Source organism: Leptodactylus fuscus, chromosome 4 (genome assembly GCF_031893055.1).
Source record: "Leptodactylus fuscus isolate aLepFus1 chromosome 4, aLepFus1.hap2, whole genome shotgun sequence".
Classification (NCBI taxonomy): Eukaryota; Metazoa; Chordata; class Amphibia; order Anura; family Leptodactylidae; genus Leptodactylus; species Leptodactylus fuscus.
The window spans coordinates 143,418,164-143,438,627 of NC_134268.1; the positions used below are offsets into that span (position 1 = coordinate 143,418,164).

Consider the following 20,464-nt stretch of genomic DNA (forward strand, 5'->3'; position numbering starts at 1 on the left):
GCAACCCTTTCCCCCTCTCTCCAGTGTAATCTATAAGTAGTTCACGGACAAAAGAGTAAAACTGGTTTCCAGTTACACAACTATCTATTGTAGTGCTTCAGTGATGAAAGCTCCCTGTATAGTCAGCAATTATGACAATCTTACTATGAGGCAGTTTTTGTCTGACCACACTGTAATGTGCTGCTCAGTAAGGCTGCTGGCACACTGCAGTCTCTGGGCCGTGTATTCTACAGTTCCATAGACTTCTATGGAGCCTGTCAAATTTCACCCAAATCAGGCGAGAACTGTGGATTTGTATAGATCTGACTACTACAGATTTTAATATAGATAGATAGAGATACATATACACAGTACTGACCAAAAGTTTGGACACACCTTCTCATTCAAAGAGTTTTCTGTATTTTCACGACTGAAAATTGTAGAATCACACTGAAGGCATCAAAACTATGAATTAACACGTGGAATTATATACTTAGCGAAAAAGTGTGAAACAACTGAAAATATTTCTTATATTCTAAGTTCTTCAAAAGTAGCCACCTTTTGCTTTAATTACTGCTTTGCACACTCTTGGCATTCTCTTTATGAGCTTCAAGATGTAGTCACCTGAAATGGTCCGACAGTCTTGAAGGAATTTCTAGAGATGCTTAGCACTTGTTGGCCCTTTTGCCTTCACTCTGCGGTCCAGCTCACCCCAAACCATCTCGATTGGGTTCAGGTCTGGTGACTGTGGGGGCCAGATCATCTGGTATAGCACCCCATCACTCTCCTTTTTGGTCAAATAGACCTTACACAGCCTGGAGGTGTGTTTGGGGTCATCTTCCTGTTGAAAAATAAATGATGGTCCAGCTAACCGCAAACCGGATGGAATAGCATGTCGCTGTGGTAGCCATGCTGGTTCAGTATGTCTTCAATTTTGAATAAATCCCCAACAGTGTCACCAGCAAAGCACCCCCACACCATCACACCTCCTCCTCCATTCTTCACGGTGGGAACCAGGCATGTAGAGTCCATCCGTTCACCTTTTCTGCGTCGCACAAAGACATGGTGGTTGGAACTAAAGAGCTCAAATTTGGACTCCTCAAACCAAAGCACAGATTTCCACTGGTCTAATGTCCATTCCTCGTGTTCTTTAGCCCAAACAAGTCTCTTCTGCTTGTTGCCTGTCCTTAGCAGTGGTTTTCTAGCAGCTATTTTACCATGAAGGCCTGCTGCACAAAGTCTCCTCTTAACAGTTGTTGTAGAGATGTGTCTGCTGCTAGAACTCTGTGTGGCATTGACCTGGTCTCTAATCTGAGCTGCTGTTAACCTGCAATTTCTGAGGCTGGTGACTCGGATGAACTTATCCTCCGCAGCAGAGGTGTCTCTTGGTCTTCCTTTCCTGGGGTAGTCCTCATGTGAGCCAGTTTCTTTGTAGCGCTTGATGGTTTTTGCATCTGCACTTGGGGACGCTTTCCAAGTTTTTCCAATTTTTCAGACTGACTGACCTTCATTTCTTAAAGTAATGATGACCACTCATTTTACTTACCTGCTTCTTTTCTTGCCATAATACAAATTGTAACAGTCTATTCAGTAGGACTATCAGCTGTGTATCCACCTGACTTCTGCACAACACAACTGATGGTCCCAATCCCATTTATAAGGCAAGAAATCCCACTTATTAAACCTGACAGGGCACACCTGTGAAATGAAAACCATTTCCGGTGACTACCTCTTGAAGCTCATCAAGAGTGCAAAGCACGAATCAAAGCAAAAGGTGGCTACTTTGAAGAACCTAGAATATAAGACAGATTTTCAGTTGTTTCACCTTTTTTTTTGTTAAGTATATAATGCCACAAATGTTAATTCATAGTTTTGTTGCCTTCAGTGTGATTCTACAATTTTCATAGTCTTGAAAATACAGAAAACTCTATAAATGAGAAGGTGTGTCCAAAGTTTTGGTCTGTACTGTGTGTGTGTGTGTGTGTGTGTGTGTATATATGTATATATATATATATGTGTGTGTATATATATATATATATATATATATATATATATATATATATATATATATATATATATATATATATATATGTGTGTGTATATATATATATATATATAATATATACACACATACATACAGCTGCCATCAAAAAATTTTTTGTCCAACTCCATAAGGGGGATTCATCAAGCTCCCTTTATCTGTTGTATCTGCCCTTAGCGACACAAATTACCATTATTATTCTTTTTATGCACTTCATTTTGTGCACCAATTTAGATGGATGTGTTTTTATTACACACTTTTTAAATACTGACCATTTCATGTTTCTGACCATTAACTCCTTGTATCTCTATGTTTTAGATTGCATATTATGTCATGAAAAGAACCGAGCAGTGTACCTGAGTATATAGAAGCAGGTTGTCCAATTGGACAGCCAGTTTCACTCGTGACTTTCGTTCAGGAATGTCTGCGATTTAATGGCATTAATAATTTTTATCTATATTTTTCACAGGTCTTGTTTTACGTCTCTCCCGTTAATAGGCTAGTGGGTGCATTGATGACTGTGTTGTCTCTGTTTCCAGGTTAGATATTTCAACTTGTATTTCTTCTTTAACCCTATCTTCTCCACTGTTGCTTAAAATATTTGTAAGTGAAATTCATCATTCAGCCTTCTCCTGACAAAACTGACTCATTTAGTGCCTAATATCTCTCCCTCCCACCCTGTCCCCTCTCCATAGAGCCCATTGTAAACTGAGATTGAGATGGCCCATAGAAGTGAAAGGGACAAGGTTACATGCATGGCTACTACGAACCAAACAGCGTGCATTGTAAAATGTGAAGACGTCATAGTACTCACATAAGCGCAGCAGCCATTTCAAACAACTGATCAGTGGATGTTTTCCGGTGTTTGATCCCCACTGATTTTTCTTTAGAGGATAGGCCATCAATAAAAGAGACTAGAATAATCCTTTAAAACATAGGGATCTATCATGCATCTGAATGAGATGTGCTGCAAATCTGGACGCATTAGGCATCCAAGTAGGAAATGGGCACTAAAACCTTCATTCTACAAGACTTATTAACTAGAGATGAGCGAACAGTGTTCTATCGAACACATGTTCGATCGGATATCAGGGTGTTCGCCATGTTCGAATCGAATCGAACACCACGTGGTAAAGTGCGCCAAAATTCGATTCCCCTCCCACCTTCCCTGGCGCCTTTTTTGCACCAATAACAGCGCAGGGGAGGTGGGACAGGAACTACGACACCGGGGGCATTGAAAAAAATTGGAAAAAGTCATTGGCTGCCGAAATCAGGTGACCTCCTTTTTAGACGAATAGTGGATTTCAAATCCGGGTCATATGAGAATGTGAACTTTGTGACTATGAGACAGGGATAGCTGTACAGGCAGGGATAGCTAGGGATAACCTTTATTTAGGGGGGAATGTTATTAAAAATAACTTTTTGGGGCTCTATCGGGTGTGTAATTGTGATTTTTGTGAGATAAACTTTTTCCCATAGGGATGCATTGGCCAGCGCTGATTGGCCGAATTCCGTACTCTGGCCAATCAGTGCTGGCCAATGCATTCTATTAGCTTGATGAAGCAGAGTGTGCACAAGGGTTCAAGCGCACCCTCGGCTCTGATGTAGCAGAGCCGAGGCTGCACAAGGGTTCAAGCGCACCCTCGGCTCTGATGTAGGAGAGCCGAGGGTGCACTTGAACCCTTGTGCACCCTCAGCTCTGCTACATCAGAGCCGAGGGTGCGCTTGAACCCTTGTGCACACTCTGCTTCATCAAGCTAATAGAATGCATTGGCCAGCGCTGATTGGCCAATGTATTCTATTAGCCTGATGAAGTAGAGCTGAATGTGTGTGCTAAGCACACACATTCAGCTCTACTTCATCGGGCTAATAGAATGCATTGGCCAGCGCTGATTGGCCAGAGTACGGAACTCGACCAATCAGCGCTGGCTCTGCTGGAGGAGGCGGAGTCTAAGATCGCTCCACACCAGTCTCCATTCAGGTCCGACCTTAGACTCCGCCTCCTCCGGCAGAGCCAGCGCTGATTGGCCGAAGGCTGGCCAATGCATTCCTATGCGAATGCAGACTTAGCAGTGCTGAGTCAGTTTTGCTCAACTACACATCTGATGCACACTCGGCACTGCTACATCAGATGTAGCAATCTGATGTAGCAGAGCCGAGGGTGCACTAGAACCCCTGTGCAAACTCAGTTCACGCTAATAGAATGCATTGGCCAGCGCTGATTGGCCAATGCATTCTATTAGCCCGATGAAGTAGAGCTGAATGTGTGTGCTAAGCACACACATTCAGCACTGCTTCATCACGCCAATACAATGCATTAGCCAGTGCTGATTGGCCAGAGTACGGAATTCGGCCAATCAGCGCTGGCTCTGCTGGAGGAGGCGGAGTCTAAGGTCGGACCTGAATGGAGACTGGTGTGGAGCGATCTTAGACTCCGCCTCCTCCAGCAGAGCCAGCGCTGATTGGTCGAGTTCCGTACTCTGGCCAATCAGCGCTGGCCAATGCATTCTATTAGCCCGATGAAGTAGAGCTGAATGTGTGTGCTTAGCACACACATTCAGCTCTACTTCATCAGGCTAATAGAATACATTGGCCAATCAGCGCTGGCCAATGCATTCTATTAGCTTGATGAAGCAGAGTGTGCACAAGGGTTCAAGCGCACCCTCGGCTCTGATGTAGCAGAGCTGAGGGTGCACAAGGGTTCAAGTGCACCCTCGGCTCTCCTACATCAGAGCCGAGGGTGCGCTTGAACCCTTGTGCAGCCTCAGCTCTGCTACATCAGAGCCGAGGGTGCGCTTGAACCCTTGTGCACACTCTGCTTCATCAAGCTAATAGAATGCATTGGCCAGCGTTGATTGGCCAGAGTACGGAATTCGGCCAATCAGCGCTGGCTCTGCTGGAGGAGGCGGAGTCTAAGATCGCTCCACACCAGTCTCCATTCAGGTCCGACCTTAGACTCCGCCTCCTCCAGCAGAGCCAGCGCTGATTGGCCGAATTCCGTACTCTGGCCAATCAGCACTGGCTAATGCATTGTATTGGCGTGATGAAGCAGTGCTGAATGTGTGTGCTTAGCACACACATTCAGCTCTACTTCATCGGGCTAATAGAATGCATTGGCCAATCAGCGCTGGCCAATGCATTCTATTAGCGTGAACTGAGTTTGCACAGGGGTTCTAGTGCACCCTCGGCTCTGCTACATCAGATTGCTACATCTGATGTAGCAGTGCCGAGTGTGCATCAGATGTGTAGTTGAGCAAAACTGACTCAGCACTGCTAAGTCTGCATTCGCATAGGAATGCATTGGCCAGCCTTCGGCCAATCAGCGCTGGCTCTGCCGGAGGAGGCGGAGTCTAAGGTCGGACCTGAATGGAGACTGGTGTGGAGCGATCTTAGACTCCGCCTCCTCCAGCAGAGCCAGCGCTGATTGGTCGAGTTCCGTACTCTGGCCAATCAGCACTGGCCAATGCATTTCTATGGGGAAAAGTTAGCTTGCGAAAATCGCAAACTGACAGGGATTTCCATGAAATAAAGTGACTTTTATGCCCCCAGACATGCTTCCCCTGCTGTCCCAGTGTCATTCCAGGGTGTTGGTATCATTTCCTGGGGTGTCATAGTGGACTTGGTGACCCTCCAGACACGAATTTGGGTTTCCCCCTTAACGAGTTTATGTTCCCCATAGACTATAATGGGGTTCGAAACCCATTCGAACACTCGAACAGTGAGCGGCTGTTCGAATCGAATTTCGAACCTCGAACATTTTAGTGTTCGCTCATCTCTATTATTAACCCCTTCCCGCCGATGGCATTTTTTGATTTTCGTTTTTCGTTTTTGACTCCCCTCCTTCTAAACCCCATAACTTTTTTATTTCTCTGCTCCCAGAGTCATATGAGGTCTTAATTTTTGCGGGACAATTTTTTCTTCATGATGCCACCATTAATTATTCTATATAATGTACTGGGAAGCAGGGAAAAAATTCTGAATGGGGTGGATTTGAAGAAAAAATGCATTTCTGCGACTTTCTTACGGGCTTTGGTTTTACGGCGTTCACTGTGCAGCCAAAATGACATGTCCCCTATATTCTGTGTTTCGATACGGTTCCAGGGATACCAAATTTATATGGTTTTATTTACATTTTGACCCCTAAAAAAATTCCAAAACTGTGTTAAAAAATTTTTTTTCTAAAAGTCGCCATATTCCGACAGCCATAACTTTTTTATACATAGGTGTACGGGGATGCATAGAGTGTCTTTTTTTTGCGGGGCCGGGTGTACTTTTTAGTTCTACCATTTTCGGGAAATGTTATTGCTTTGATCACTTTTTATTCAAATTTTTATCAGAATTAAAACGGCGGTTTGGCACTTTTGACTATTTTTCCTGCTACGGCGTTTACCGAACAGGAAAAATATTTTTATAGATTTGTAGAGCGGGCGATTTCGGACGCGGGGATACCTAACATGTATATGTTTCACAGTTTTTAACTACTTTTATATTTGTTCTAGGGAAAGGGGGGTGATTTGAACTTTTAATACTTTTTATATTTTTTTTATATATTTTTTTACTTTTTTTTTTTATTTTTTTTGCATTTATTAGACCCCCTAGGGGTGTTGAACCCCAGGGGGTCTGATCACTAATGCAATGCATTACAATGCTAATGCATTGCAATGCATTGCAAAAAATCATCATCTCTTTTGCAGGCTGCATAGACCAGCCTGCAAAAGAGAGAATTTGCAGACCGGCTGGGAGCCTTTAACAAGGCTCCCGGCTGTCATGGCAACGTGACGTCGGCCCTGGAGCATGCTCCAGGAGCCGGCGATCCCTGCCAAAATGGCGGCGCCCATGCGCCGCCGGGAAAATGGCGCCTCCGGCGCCTTTGACAGCAGCGCCGGAGGGGTTAATGCCTCCGATCGGTCCGGGGACCGATCGGAGGCATTAGAGCCGGTTGTCTACTGCTTAAAGCAGTAGACACCCGGCGGCTATGACGGCCGCCCGGCTCCCGGGCGGTCGCCATAGTTACAGACCCGACACGCGCCGTACTATTACGGCGCATGTCGGGAAGGGGTTAAGAATGTTTTCTTATGACTGGTGAGAGGCATCACAAGTGAATTCTGTACCAGGTCACTGCCTGACCTAAGGCTGACCCTGCCATTAGGTAACCTTAAGCCATATACCATACTTTCTGGCATATAAGACGACCCCCAACTTTTCCAGTTAAAATATAGAGTTTGGGATATACTCTCCGTATAAGACTACCCCTCTTCTCTGGGGTACCTCTTCTTAATGCACACTTATCCCTTAGCATACTCTTTAATGTTTTTTTATTTGCTTTCCAGTCCCGAACCATCTTTTCTGTAAAGGAGGGTTCACACTATCGCCGCTGTCCACCCTGGGGTTTCAGTCCTAAACCTCAGACAACCTGGACAGGCGAAAGCTTGCTGATGGTCTGCTTCACAACCCATTCATCTATTGCCTAGATCACCTTTTATTTAAATTGGAGATGAAACTGTGAAAAAAAACGGCGGTTTGGCACTTTTGATTTTGACGTTCACAGTACATGAAAAATGTTTTATAAGTAGACCGGGCATTTTTGGACACAGGGATGCCTAATGTGTATGTGTGTAACAGTAACTTTCTTTTTTTTTTTTTTTTTTTTTTTTTAAAAACTTTTATATGTATTCTATGGCAAGGAGCTGATTTAGAACTATCGTTGTTGGGGGGGGGGGGGGAGGTTGTTTTTTTTTTTGTTTTTTTTTTGGGGGGGGGGTTGTTGTTTTTTTATTTCCATGAGTGCAATCCTCAGTCATTTACAATTGGATGACGTTTTCTTCTACACATCACCTTTCATTTCATATTACTGTTCACATAAGTAAAAATGGATTAGCAACTTGTTTTTGCTTTTTAATTGCTGCTTTTTTTAAATAGTATTTTTTTTCTTGCTCTCATATAGGTATGATTGAGCATGGACTCACAGACAGTTCACACTACAGGCCTCGGCAAAGTGTTGCAGATGAAGGGGAAGTTCCAGCCATTGCATCATTACATGACAACAGCCCAACATCATCTCAGATTTCTAGTCCTAAAGATGAGAATTCTGACATTGGACAAGACACTTTAGTAGAACCTTGTAAACCTGACGTTTCCACTACTAGATCTGAAATGGATGCTAATAGCAGTATAGAGCATCTCAGACCTCCATCTCACACATCTCCAGAATCTGTTGAGAGTGACTGGGAGACACTAGATCCAAGCATACTGGAGGAGTGTCTTACAACAGATGAAGGGGAAGTATGGAATTTGGGACCAGGCTCTTGTGAGCTGCTTATTAAAGACACAGTTGCTTCAGGAAGTGTTCCTATAACAGTGCAACCTCAGTCCAAAACTGGACAGGCCGTATTTACTCCCGGTCTTATATCTGGTCTAGAAGAAGACAAGTATGGAATGCCATTGGCAATTTTCACAAAGGTAAAATTGATGAGAAACCTGAATCACCAACTGTAAAAAAAACAAACCTACCTATCTGAGCCATATATGTACAACCCCAATTCCAAAAAGGTTGGGACACTCTAAAATTACCAACAAAGCATGTGTTAGAAAATTGGTAGATAACACCCAAGATTCCAGAATACAATTACACAGGCAAAGGTCAGTAATGTTAAACCTAACTTTTACTCAATTTATTAAAAATGGAATCCCAAGTCATCTGCAACAACAGTACTGAAACTGCACAATATCAATCCGTGCTCTTAAAAAAGGAGCCGTCTTACCAGATCTTACTGAGAAGCAGTGGGAAATCAATGGGACTTGATGGTATGGGCAGAGTGACTACCCTGTCACCTAGATCCCAAAAATGAACTCCTGTCCTGATAAGGACAGTCTAACATGCTGTCCCTAAATATCCCTATTAAAATCTTTCCATCCTGGAATGCGTTTCATGTCCCACAGTTAGAGGAGCAATCTTCAGGAGATCTAAATGTAAAGCAAAACAAAGGGGTCTTACCGGACCAAACTCAGATCTTATGCAGTAGTATGGGTACCTAATGACGTGTTTTATAAAAGGTACATAATAACACATTTTCAAGTATACAGCAATGCACTATTTATGCTGTTGTATCAAAATGCTTCCTCATGCAATCCTTTATGCACAAGATTGCACTTACTGGTGTGTGCACTCCCAGTGGTGATGGAGAACCCTGCATATCTGCTCAACAGCATTTTGAGTAAGCACTGATAATCAGGTCTATGAATCAAGCTCTCAACCATATGTTCTGGAGAGCTGTTCGGTCAGTGGCGGTCAAAGACCCGGGCGTATTTCACACTACCATCATTGAAGTACGGTGATCTGATCCATCATACAGTGACTGATGCAAACAGAGTATCCTCTGTCTACATTCATGATCCTGGTAAAAACCTGACTGATGCTGCCTTTTGTCTTGTTTACTTAATTTTCAAACGGAAGAAAAAGAACTGCAAGTACGACTTTCTCTTCCAGTAGAGAAGTAAGCAAACAGGCATCAATTTCTGTGATCTATGCCTACGCTGATCGTGGGCATTAAATCTCCTGATGCCTCGGTCAGAGCTAAACAAGGCGCCATTTTCCTAGCTGCACATTATTGGGACGTATTGTCAGGCCCCCAAAATGAGATCTGTGTCCGGCAACCCATTGTCATGACAGCTCCTAGACTTGACTGACATACACTTCTGTTACAAGATATTGTATTAGTGATCGGAACCCATACTACTTGAGTGTAAAAAAAAAAACCCTCCTCTATCTACATGAAAATATAAAAATGATATGAGAGTCAGAATATCTTTTTTATTTTGTTTTTGTACAGTTTTGGATTTTCTAGGAGTGAAAATATTAAAAAACACATAAATTAGGTATTTCCATAATTATACCATAGAATGCAGGTGATGTCATTTTGACTGCACAGTGAACGCTGTAAAAACTATTCCCATAAGAATATTGCACAAATGCAATTTTTCTTCAATTCCACCCCATTTTAAATGTATATTTTCCAGCTTCCTAGTACATTGTAAAGAATAATTAATGGTACCACTACAAAGTACAATTTGTCCTGCAAAGATTAAGCCCTCATACATTTCAGCGAACACAAAAAGTTAAGGCTTTTGGAAGGTGGGGAGTTAAAAACGAAAATCGAAAAATACAGCAGGAAGACATTAATATGCTTCACACTGGTGACAGACTAATAAAGCATTTGATTCTGGACCAAAATGTCCTTTTAATATCCACTTTATTTAGAAATTGCTGTTTTCTGCTTGAGATCTCTCTGAAGTTGCTGACACTGTTTCCTATCTAGCTAATTCTGCTGTTTAATCCCTGTTACTAGAGAAGTTCTGTCCTTAGTTATCTTCAAAATCAAGACAGGTTCATAATGAGCGAAGGAAGGCAGGGATGGATTCTCTTCTCACAGTAAATGGAGAGCAGAAGAGCCGGTTATCCTCATAATAAATCAATGAAACGAGTCACAGGTATCAGAATATATAAAACTAAAGTACCATAAATCAATGAAAAATATGAGGGAACCCTCAAGATACTAATAAAGAAAACCAATAAATGTTCCCCAAACGCTGAAATAAATATATCCAAAATTCATATTTATTCAATCAAATCTATAATCTGATATAATCAGAGTTTCAGAAAACACAATTAAAAATCAATTTAAAACTTATCCGGTACAGTGTGTTACACTTATCTGTAATCTTTCTAGGTAACTGTTTTAGACTTCCGTTCATTCTTCAGCAGATTCAAGAATATGGAGTGTAAGGTGTATTTAAAAAAAAAAAAAAAAATGATGATGATGGAGACTTATGTACTATCTATTTCAGGGGTACTTGTGTTTACCGTACATGGCCCTGCAGCAGCATCACCTACTCTCTGATGTTAGCGTCCGTGGTTTTGTAGCTGGAGCCACCAACATTCTCTTTCGGCAACAGAAACATCTAAGTGACGCCATTGTTGAGGTGAGTAATGAATGAACAGGCCAGTTCGGTTCTTGCTAGTTTGGGCATTTTTTTTGTATGCATGCATGCATTGTTTAGCAGGATACAATTTATGATTCTAATGTTTCCTACACCGCAAACAAAGATGTGACAGTAAATATTGAAATTTCATTTTGTTTCTGTGGACAACCCTGCCTATTTCTCTGCACTAGACCTGATATGTTTGCTGCATCATCATTCAACATAGTCAGAAATCGTAACAATAATAACCTTGCTTTTTAAGGTAGAAGATGCAAAAATCAACATTCATGACCCTGAGCTGAGGAAGATATTGAACCCTACAACAGCTGATCTTCGATTTATTGATCACTTAGTGAAACATGTTACTGAAAACCGAGATGATGTCTTTCTGGACGGCACAGGATGGGAGGGTGGTGACGAATGGATCAGGGCACAGTTTGCACTTTACCTGCATTCTTTGCTTTCTGCCTCTGCACAACCAGGTATTCTATATGTAAGCCCCATATTGTTGAGAAATTATCAAAAAGAGTGTTTGCTAGCAACAGAGACTTGAAGCCGTGTCAGGCATGAGGCACTTTAAAGCCCCATGCTCACGGACAAATACCACCTGGAACATTGAAAATCCAATGGAAAATTTCCTGGTCCAGACTGGTCATTCCTTCATAGAGGCTCCTAGCATCATAGATTACTATGATACAGGGAGTCAGGATCTCCAAACCGGATTCTGGTCAGGAAATGTGGACATAGCATGGTATGGATTTTCCAAACCGTATTTGCCTTTGTGCATGGAGCCTTAGTTCATACAGAAGTAATTGACTGTGATTTTGCTTATAGGTTTATTCAGGTAAAATCCACAATTAAATGCAATGATTTATGTTGTGTATTAGTTCCAGATTAGTTGCTCATTTTACTCTTTTGACTCTTCTGGTGTTGTGGATTTTGCTGTTAATTATATTGCAGATCTGCAGCCAAATTTTTTTTTTTTGTATGGACAATGGTAGAAAAAACTGAAAGCTGTGAACTCCCATTACTAATCCCTGCCACTTCAAGATGTTCTCATTTTTTTGTTGCTTTTTGTATGTTTTAGGTTTTTTTTTTTATTCTTTCATTTGAGACATTTGCTTATTTTGCATCCACAGAAGCAAATTTCCAGCAAAACCCACAGAATTTCATGCAGATTTACCCTGCTGATATTTGTTTGTAAATAATTCTGCCGCAGATCTTAGCAATGAGTTTGATCTTAGTAGACCCTTCTAAAGAGTGCCAGTCTGATAGTAAGGATTCCATGATTCCTGTTCTCTTCTATTGCATTGTACAGTACATGTTCAAATTTATTTTTAAACTAGCTAGTACCCGCGACTTCGTCTTCGGTGATTGTAGAAGTGGGTATATACAGGCGCGGGTAAGGTTTTTGTACTGTGTATAAGGTATGGGATATGAAATGTAACTTTGTATCTTGTTGTTTCTGTAATTCAGAGAATACGTGAGACTTTTGTGTTGAAGTTAATTTGTATTTGAGCTGCTATACAGTGTTGTGAGAAACTTTACATAGTGACTTTGGGACAGAAGTATTTGAAGTTCCCGCCGATGGCATTTTTTGATTTTCGTTTTTGACTCCCCTCCCTCTAAACCCCATAACTTTTTTATTTCTCCACTCCCAGAGCCATATGAGGTCTTAATTTTTCCTGGGACAAATTTTTCTTCATGATGCTACCATTATTTATTCTATATAATGTACTGGGAAGCAGGGAAAAAATTCAGAATTGGGTGGATTTGAAGAAAAAATGCATTTCTGCGACTTTCTTACGGGCTTTGGTTTTACGGCGTTCACTGTGCAACCAAAATGACATGTCCCCTGTATTCTGTGTTTCCTTACGATTCTGGGGATACCAAATTTATATGGTTTTATTTACATTTTGACCCCTTAAAAAAAATCCAAAACTGTGTTTAAAAATTTTTTTTTTTTTTGAAAAGTCGTCATATTCCGACAGCCGTAACTTTTTTATACGGGGATGTATAGGGCGTCTTTTTTTGCGTGACCGGGTGTACTTTGTAGTTCTACCATTTTCGGGAAATGTTATTGCTTTGATCACTTTTTATTCAAATTTTTATCAGAATCAAAACCGTGAAAAAACAGCGGTTTGGCACTTTTGACCATTTTTCCCGCTACAGCGTTTACCGAACAGGAAAAATATTTGTATAGCTTTGTAGAGCGGGCGATTTCGGACGTGGGGATACCTAACATGCATGTGTTTCACAGTTTTTAAGTACTTTTATATGTGTTCTAGGGAAAGGGGGGTGATTTGAATTTTTAATCCTTTTTATTTTTTTTTATATTTTTTTTTTACTTTTTTAAAAAAATATTTTTTGCATTTTTTTAGACCGCCTAGGGGTATTGACATGGGTGGGGGGTGTCGCGGATTGTCAGAGCGGTGGGGGTCGGCAAACATGGCTGCTCCGGAGCGTTAAAGAGAGCCTCCTGGAGTATCATTAAGGTGAGGGGCAAAGTGGTAAAGTATATGTATATGTGATTGTGTGGGGTTAGGGGCGAGGCTGTAGAGGGCAATGTGAATTTTGTGGCTTGCTATGGTCCAAAGTGTGTGAGATTGCAGAGATGGTGATGTGAGTTTGGGTTTTGTGGGGGTCCTGGCACAAACGTATGTGCGCTATTGTGATGAAAAGTAGCCTATTGTTTAATCGGGTGTATTAGCTATGTTTGTGGAAAATTTCAGCCAAATCGGTCGAGCGGTTTTTCCGTGATTGAGGAACAAACATCCGAACTTGCAAACATCCAAACACACAAACCCACAAACTCACAAACTTTCACATTTATAATATTAATAGGATTTTTATTTTTATTTTTTTAATTTTTAGAAAATGAGAAGATGTTGTCAGACTATGGGTCTACTTTTATTGCAATGTGGAGAATAACACACAATTATAGAGTATGGAATAGCAATAAACATCCTGCTCTTGCAGAGGTGAATCCAAGGTAAGAATAGAAAATTTAGGAACCTGATCAATATCATCTTGTTTGAAGGTAAGAAAAATACAACACACTGCAATGCATATTTTAAAGAGGACGTCTGAGCTTTCCTGAATTTATATGTAATCCACAGAAATGAAAAAATCTCATTAACATACACAGTTTATTTAAATCCAGAACATAAAGGGCACCATTGGTATCTACAGATAAATACTATCTTAACCACTTCAGTACTGGGCCAATTTGTGGTCCAGGACCAGACACACTTTAGGTTTATTTTGTATGTGCAGTTTAGAGGGCTGTAACATTTTTCTCATACATCTCATTCAAATTTTTGTGTCTTTTTGCGGGGACACATAGGGCTTTATTGTTATGTTGTTTTTATTTTCAAATGTGTTTTAATTTTTTCTATAGCCGAGAAAATATAAATAAAATAGGAGGGAAATTGTACCTGCTTTTCACCTTTTCTTTTATTTATTTATTTATTAACACAAAGTGCTACTGAAAACCTTTATAAAATAGTTCTTCCTCTCCGTTATGATAATTTTTATTTTGTATGGTATTGTGGGGGGGTGGGGCTATAACCTTTAATAACGGCATTTTATTGGCGTATTATTTTACTCTTTTAATTTTATTTTTTAAACTTTTTTATTTTTTTTTATTTATTTATTTTTTTCTCAGATGATGTCCCCATATGGTAATAAGAGACCTTTGGGAACATCTGATCACTTTTTTTTTTTTTTTGTTGTTGTATTGGAGGCTGATTTCCCCTGTAACTGGGGCTATTACATTTACCCCCAGTTGCAGGAGAAATGCAGCCTCCTGCACGCTGTATACATAGTATACAGAGCTGATCTGGGTCCTGTAGGACCCAGCAGTTCTTGTAAGACACTGAGCCCGGCGGATCACGTGACCGCCGGGTCAGAGGGCGGCCGCATCATGGTGACGCGCGTAGCTGTGTATACAGCGCTCATTGAGGACTTGTATACACAGCGATCAAGAAGGCAAGGACAATAATAAACGTTCCCTGCCTTCTCTGTGGGAACTCCAGCTGAAGTTACAGCCAGCTCCCAGTATCAGCAGCTGCACGATCCCGTGCAGCTGTTGTGTTCTGACAGGACGTGCCAGCACGTCCTGTCAGAACAAGGCAACCACTTCCCAGATGTATAAAGTCTATGGGCGGTCCGGAAGTGGTTAATCTATAAGTTTACAGCCAGCTTTAAGCCACTTCAGCTGACAAATGTCTGGCTATCTGACATGTATATAGTGCAAACAGGTGGCCAAATTCAGAATTTAGTCTTCGGGAAACAGATGGGTCTTGTGCTGTCAGCACACCCTGAACTGGTAACTCCCAAATACGCAATTTGCTCATAAATTTCTAGCAGAAATAAAAGAGAAATCAAACCTAGAGTAGTATAAAAGATGTTTCATAATTGTCATATTATTGTGAATGCAATTATTCAGATGTGTCCATTTTGGATACCTGTTCTCTTTAAAATAAACATTACCAGTATGGCTTCTTTCTGCCCCTCTACATCTTTCACCCTTTTTTCTGCTCTTCTCCCTCTTGGGATTTTACACTTGTTCGGATTCCTTGTTTATAATGTACTTGAAACAGTATGGCATTTCTGATGACAAATTACCTTTAAGTAACGCTGAGCTGCCAACTATTTTTGCATATGTGTATTCTGTATTGTGCTCTTTCCATATACATACACATAGAGGTGAAACTACACTTGTCCTGGAAGATAAAAAAAAAAAACTTCACATTTTTGAAGAATATTTTTAGCCAAATTTGTTGGAATACCAATTATAGAGAGGCACAAATAATGCTAATAGGTTGCTGTGTAGGGAAACTTTATTTTAACTCTCCTCCACACATAAATAGGGAATAGCTATAGGATGAACCAGTGGTAGCCATATGTGGCTGAAACTGTGGCCACGAATGATTGCGTGATAGTGCAGTGATTGACAGCTACATGCAGGGGGCATTTCAGTTGTTTACAGCTACAACTGTGTGACCATTCACCTTTGGTTACACTGGATACTGGTTAGCAGCTGCTGGGACCAAGCATACTAAGTGATAAATTATACATTATATTGCACTACGCCAGTCTGACTGTATCGGACTGCTTTTATCACTTGCTTCAAGTACAGTGAACAGGTTACAAAGTGGGAGGAAGGATCAGTTATTAATGCCTGGGAACTTAAAGGTGTTGCCCAGGGTTAAGCTATTTAGGGCCTGTCCTGTGGATAAGCCATAAATACCTGATTGAGGGGGGCCAACAGCCAGCCACTGGACGTATCAGCTGTACGGAGCAGCTTCCAGCTCCTGTCCTATAAATTATACAGCTTCGTCCTCAATACAGCAGCCACACTCACGCCATCACTGCAGCTCATCTTTAATTGAAGTCAGTGGAAGCAGAACTGAAGTGACTGTGTCCAAGCCACTGTACAGAACTGCTACATACTAGGTGTTAAATAACTTTATTTGAATATGGTGATTGTCAGAGAATTGGTTACACACTGTTTACATCTGCACCCAGTTGTTCATTGTTGTGGCATGAGACCGTGATAACACTGGGCAGTACTGTCAGCAACCGACTGCTTCACTCTAAGTGTGAGAAGGAGCGTTATCGAAGTCTTTCATCCCCATTGCCATTAGGCTGTACAACCAGTAACAAGCTATGCATACAGAGAACTGAAAGATCCTTAAGTTGTGATACCCCTCCTACTATCTTCTTTACCTTTTATCTTTTTATCTGTACCATCTGTCACTGTAATGCCTCTACCATGGAGCTTTTGTATTTTGTATTATTATTGTATTATCCATGCTGCTGTAACACTCTGAATTTCCCTATGGTGGGACTATTAAAATAAGATAATCCTTTGTCTGTCAGAGGGCCAGAACAATGGACACACAGACCGCTAAAGCAACAGACACAAACTGTGCCCCGGTGGACGTCGTGGACAATAATGGGATCTGTTTGGTGTCCATTGATCTTTAGTGGTTTCTGCAATGGAATATCCAAATGGAGGCTCCAGAGCAGATGTGAACCCAGCTTTAACAAATGCTGCATTCACCTAAAATCACTGTGAATAACTGGGTGCAACAAGGCCTGCTCTACCTATAAAGGTGTCACCCAATATATCAGTGCGAAGGTATAATGTACCTTTGGCTCTAGGCTTTGCACAAACCTAAACCCTCTTTTATTGACACATGGCCTAGTGAGACTTCAGAAGTGAGTTCTAACACCAGGTGGTGTTACTTATTTGGAGTTCCACACAGTGCGCACACAACATTTTATTTATTTTATATATGGATATGCCTTTTTTTGCGATATTTAATATTAGTATTATCTGATATAAAACCATTAGGAAACCTGATGCCACCTCTGTCGCTGTATTTCCATTCATTTCTCATCTCCAATAACAATACCTCTGATTTTTATTCACCTGTACCGTTTTCTCTTTCAGCCATCCATTCCAGGGCAATTATAGTGTATCAGATGTAAAACTGAGGCTTTCACAGTAAGTATTGGTTTGTGTGTTTCATTTACTAGCACATTAGAACCATAACTCCCAATGTCTTTACAAAGACTAACACATGAATGTTATTTTAAAGTTCAGTACAGAACAGTGAAAGAGGAAAGAAGATCGGCAATGCTGTTGTATCTACAAGTCGAAACGTGGTTCAGACTGGTAAAGCAGTAGGTAAGAAGAAATATCTTCACGTTGTTTATTCATTTGCCATGTGCTGCAAAGACAAAAACCATAACGGTTGTGGTCATGAGCCGTGACGCAACTCTCTTGTGTTTCTGCAGGGCAGTCAGTTGGAGGAGCTCTGATCAGTGCAAAATCTGCAATGTCCTCCTGGCTCTCTACCTTCTCTCAGCCATTGACCCAGGAACAACAGGAGGAGAAGCACTGAATAAAACACCCAAGACTGGAATTTTGTATCTGTTCCCTGTATTTCCATCAGATTTGTATACATTAGTCACCTGTATGCTCTTATAAAACTCATTCACCTCTGTAGCTGTCTTTTTGAGAAGTGTATATTTATAAATTGCCTTCCTCTTGTTTTTGGAAGAACTTATATACAGTCTTACAAGTGTCAAAGAAAATTTGAATACAGCCTTAGACTGAAGTAATAGTTCTGAAATCACAATGAATGGTTAAAGTCTCTGGAGTGTTTACATTGCGTATTGTCCGTTTAGTTGATGGGTGACACAACTTTATTTCCATCCTTGTGTGTTATGTTTTTTTTTGTCTTGGGCAGTTATAACCCCATTGTCTCAGTTGGTGTAGAGAACTAAAAGTGAATGCAGACCTGTGCATTGTATCGTGCATAATAGCTGTGTAACCACACTTGAGCAAGTAGCATAACACCATGTTACGCCATTGTATCACCACTCACAAACAGATGGTTTCTTTTTCCTCCAGTTGGCATAAAGGTGTTTTCCAGTTTTAAGCCGGGCACTTGAGCTGTTTTGACACGAGGACAAAGTTTTAACCTTGATATAAATGAAATTGATTCAGCATACAAGGACAGCAATGCTAGAACAAGAGGAGCTTTCAGATCTGTCGACATGTCTACTTTAGGAATTAACTACATTTACATTTAAAATGACGACTATTGATCTTTGCTTATAAACTTGTGTTGCTGGAATTCTCAGAAAGATGCTCTTGGGTTTGTTTTTTTTTTTTTTGTTTTTTGTGAGTTATACAAATATACTAAAACAGACATATGAATAGATCTGACAGCTCCCCTTTAACATAGTGAGGTAGTAAAACACAATGAATGTTGGGAAGTTGCAGAACTTATCATTCTGAAAATCATTAAAGGCTCTGTACGCAATTAGAAAAGCATGACTCCTTTAATTCAGAAGCCGTAAACTCGAGACCTCTGGTTTTATACGTGGTATTGTAGCTTGACCCCATTCATTCAGTAGAACAGAACCACAGTACTAGACCATGCCATTTGAAGATAGCAGCCATGTTTTACTAAACTTGTATGGCAACCCTTGCCATGCTATGTCCTCTTTGGCATAACACAATGGTTTGCCCTAAGTATTTCAAAGGCTCAGTTCACATCTTGCATTCGGTATTCTGCTTGGGGAGTCCTTTTTGAGACCCCCAAATGGAAACCTATACGCATTAAAAAGCGGGGTCCATGTGGTTTTCCCCTCAGTTTCTGCACAAAACTTACAGAGAGTAAAGTGTTGCTTACAGTACTTTTTCTCTCCACACGATTCGCGCGGACACTGAGCGGAAGCCACACAGACCCCATTAAAGTCTATGGGGTCCATGTGGTTTCTTAGCTAACCGCTTTTTAATGCGTATAAGTTTTTGTTTGGGGTCTCCAAGAGGACTCCACAAGCAAAATACGGAACGCAGATGTGAACCGGGCCTAAGCTCTAGTATTTCTTAAAGACAGAATGTCCATTTAACAAGTGCATTGCTCTAGCGTTCCTCACCTTAAATAATTGTTAAAGCTGTTACTGGGTGGCGTAGCCGATTATTACCACAGGCCTCATGCACTCTAGAATATTAGACCAATTCTCCATATCAATCCATTTATCTTTTCTTCATAACTCTGAGATTACCAAGAGGACATATCTAAAAGGAATCGTTCTACACATAGACAAATAAATATGGTCTTGGCAGGCATTAGTGGGTTAGATGGGGAACAATCTGAGCCCTTCATTCCCATCTGGCCATAATTTTTGTAAATGTGTAGAGGAAATGATCACTTGCCAAACAGATGTGAAGCCTAAGCTGTATAATTTATCATTTATGATAATACACATTTGTGTTTGATATCAAATTAACGACCGTTCACATCTTCCTTATTTTAGGTGAGAATATTTGTTGTATATGCAATCACTTGTTATATTGACTATAAAGTGTTATATTTTATACATGTCATACATAGACAGCAGTTTCCAATTTAAAAACATATATATATATATTTTTTTATTCTTTAGTGGGTGCCGCTATCCCTGCGGCATCTACTATACAAACCACATCTGCGTGTAAACATTCTAGTGGGATTTCGGTTGGTCGGCCCCCACCTCACTGACTGTGGAATGTACACGTTTCCCTTCTACAGCTGTGTCATAAATGGTTAGTATGTAGCACAGCCATAATAGGGGCACTTTTTTTTTTTTTTTCTTTTAGTATCCAGTATATAAAAAAGACAGAGGGGGCCTATGTGCCAACTTGAGGAGTGCTGCTGCAACGTTTAATGTAGCCCATAGAAGAATAAATTATAGCCCTTCTGTCATTCAAGAATCTATACAAGTTCTAGATATATCCATTTAAGGCTGAGGCCCTGTGTTGTGGAAATGCAGCGGTTTTTGTTGTAGATTTTGCTGACTTTTTTTTTTTTTTTTTTTTTTTTCCCCCAAAGTCCAGAGTGGATTTAACAGGAAAAAGTCTTAGGGCAAGTTCACATGGAGTTTTTTGCAGGTGGACTT

The 20,464-nt window shown here is 40.8% G+C and overlaps 1 protein-coding gene across 1 annotated transcript in view; it reads left to right on the forward strand.

The window, feature by feature from the left end:
* AVL9 (AVL9 cell migration associated) overlaps positions 1 to 18,878 on the forward strand; it is a 63,328-nt gene extending 44,450 nt beyond the window's left edge. The window contains exons 9-16 of the mRNA XM_075271127.1: positions 2,490 to 2,559; positions 7,965 to 8,479; positions 10,865 to 10,999; positions 11,262 to 11,481; positions 13,874 to 13,991; positions 17,463 to 17,516; positions 17,611 to 17,699; positions 17,810 to 18,878. Coding sequence (XP_075127228.1) covers positions 2,490 to 2,559; positions 7,965 to 8,479; positions 10,865 to 10,999; positions 11,262 to 11,481; positions 13,874 to 13,991; positions 17,463 to 17,516; positions 17,611 to 17,699; positions 17,810 to 17,916 — 1,308 coding nt within the window. The 3' untranslated portion in view covers positions 17,917 to 18,878. The remainder of the gene's footprint in view (positions 1 to 2,489; positions 2,560 to 7,964; positions 8,480 to 10,864; positions 11,000 to 11,261; positions 11,482 to 13,873; positions 13,992 to 17,462; positions 17,517 to 17,610; positions 17,700 to 17,809) is intronic.
* Positions 18,879 to 20,464: the final 1,586 nt, after the last annotated feature.